This window comes from Oratosquilla oratoria, chromosome 9 (genome assembly GCF_046742065.1).
Source record: "Oratosquilla oratoria isolate Oo_2021 chromosome 9, ASM4674206v1, whole genome shotgun sequence".
Taxonomy (NCBI): domain Eukaryota; kingdom Metazoa; phylum Arthropoda; class Malacostraca; order Stomatopoda; family Squillidae; genus Oratosquilla; species Oratosquilla oratoria.
In genome coordinates, this window is record NC_134785.1 from 6,083,495 (window position 1) to 6,084,581 (window position 1,087).

The 1,087-nt window shown below is 45.5% G+C and overlaps 1 protein-coding gene across 3 annotated transcripts in view; it reads right to left on the minus strand.

Annotated features, from left to right (window-relative positions):
• Positions 1 to 253, minus strand: part of LOC143028144 (putative protein-lysine deacylase ABHD14B) — a 38,292-nt gene extending 38,039 nt beyond the window's left edge. For all 3 annotated transcript variants that reach the window (XR_012966686.1, XM_076189821.1, XM_076189824.1), the window contains exon 1: positions 170 to 253. Coding sequence is in view for 2 of the 3 variants with exons in the window: in XM_076189821.1 (XP_076045936.1) it covers positions 170 to 248 (79 nt within the window). In the remaining variant the exon portion in view is untranslated. The remainder of the gene's footprint in view (positions 1 to 169) is intronic.
• Between the last annotated feature and the right edge of the window lie 834 nt (positions 254 to 1,087).

Sequence of the window (1,087 nt, forward strand, 5' to 3'; positions counted from 1 at the left end):
TGGAAGAAGTACACATGACATTAGATACCGCCTTAGTAACCAACAAGTAATCATACGAAAGCGCTCTGCTTCGTTGGTTTACTTTTCCCGGTGGTTAAGCATTTGTGAACACACGTTCCTAGTGTTTTTATTGCATTATGAATACCACACGATTCTTCGAGAACTTTACTCATCTGAATCCTGGACTTGCTCCTTATGTACACGACTTTTCCTGGTCCTTGGTTGAAGTCCACAGGCTGCGTCCTCATTCGTCCCCGTCGTCTTCTCCGACTGTCGTTTGCAGTCTCGGTGCGGTCCCTCGCTCTCTTCTCGAAGACTACATAATTACAGTTCCCGCTCTCTCGTGTTCAGGCTCTGGGAGTTGGGGCGCAGGATCTCACTTGCCTGCCTGCCTCTCTCTCTCTCTCTCTCTCTCTCTCTCCCCTGCATGGCTGGCTGCTGACGCCATCCCGCTTTCTCTCTCTCTCTCTCTCTCTCTCTCTCTCTCTCTCTCTCTCTCTCTCTCTCTCTCTCTCTCTCTCTCTCTCTCTCTCTCTCTCTCTCTCTCTCTCTTTCTCTCTCTCTCTTTTCTTTTTCTGCATCTTTTACTCTCTCTTTCTATCCCCTCCCTTTTTTGGATCCTCTATTTCGCTCTCTCCCTCTCTCCCTACCTCTCACTCTGCCCCTCCTTTTTTTGCATCTTCTCTCTCTCTCTCTCTTTCTCTCTCTCTCTCTCTCTCTCTCTCTCTCTCTCTCTCTCTCTCTCTCTCTCTCTCTCTCTCTCTCTCTCTCCCTCTCTCTCTCTCTCTACAGTGGCGATTCTAGGGGGGGGGGCTAGGTTGCCCCCCCTGTTTTTTTTTGGTTTTTTTTTTCATATCCTATTTTCATCTTATCCAAAAACTTTTAAGAGTGATTGTGCAAAAAATGAGATTGAAATCACTTATGGATCCGTGTTTGGTTCTGTTCCGTTTTGAAGCTAGGATTATTTAGTCTTTTTGGTGTGACTTTCTTTTCTTGCACACATTCCATTTTTAACCAGGTGACTTCGTCATTAATTCATTTATCCACACTTCTGTTTGGAAAACTATATGTCTTACAATCTTCCCTA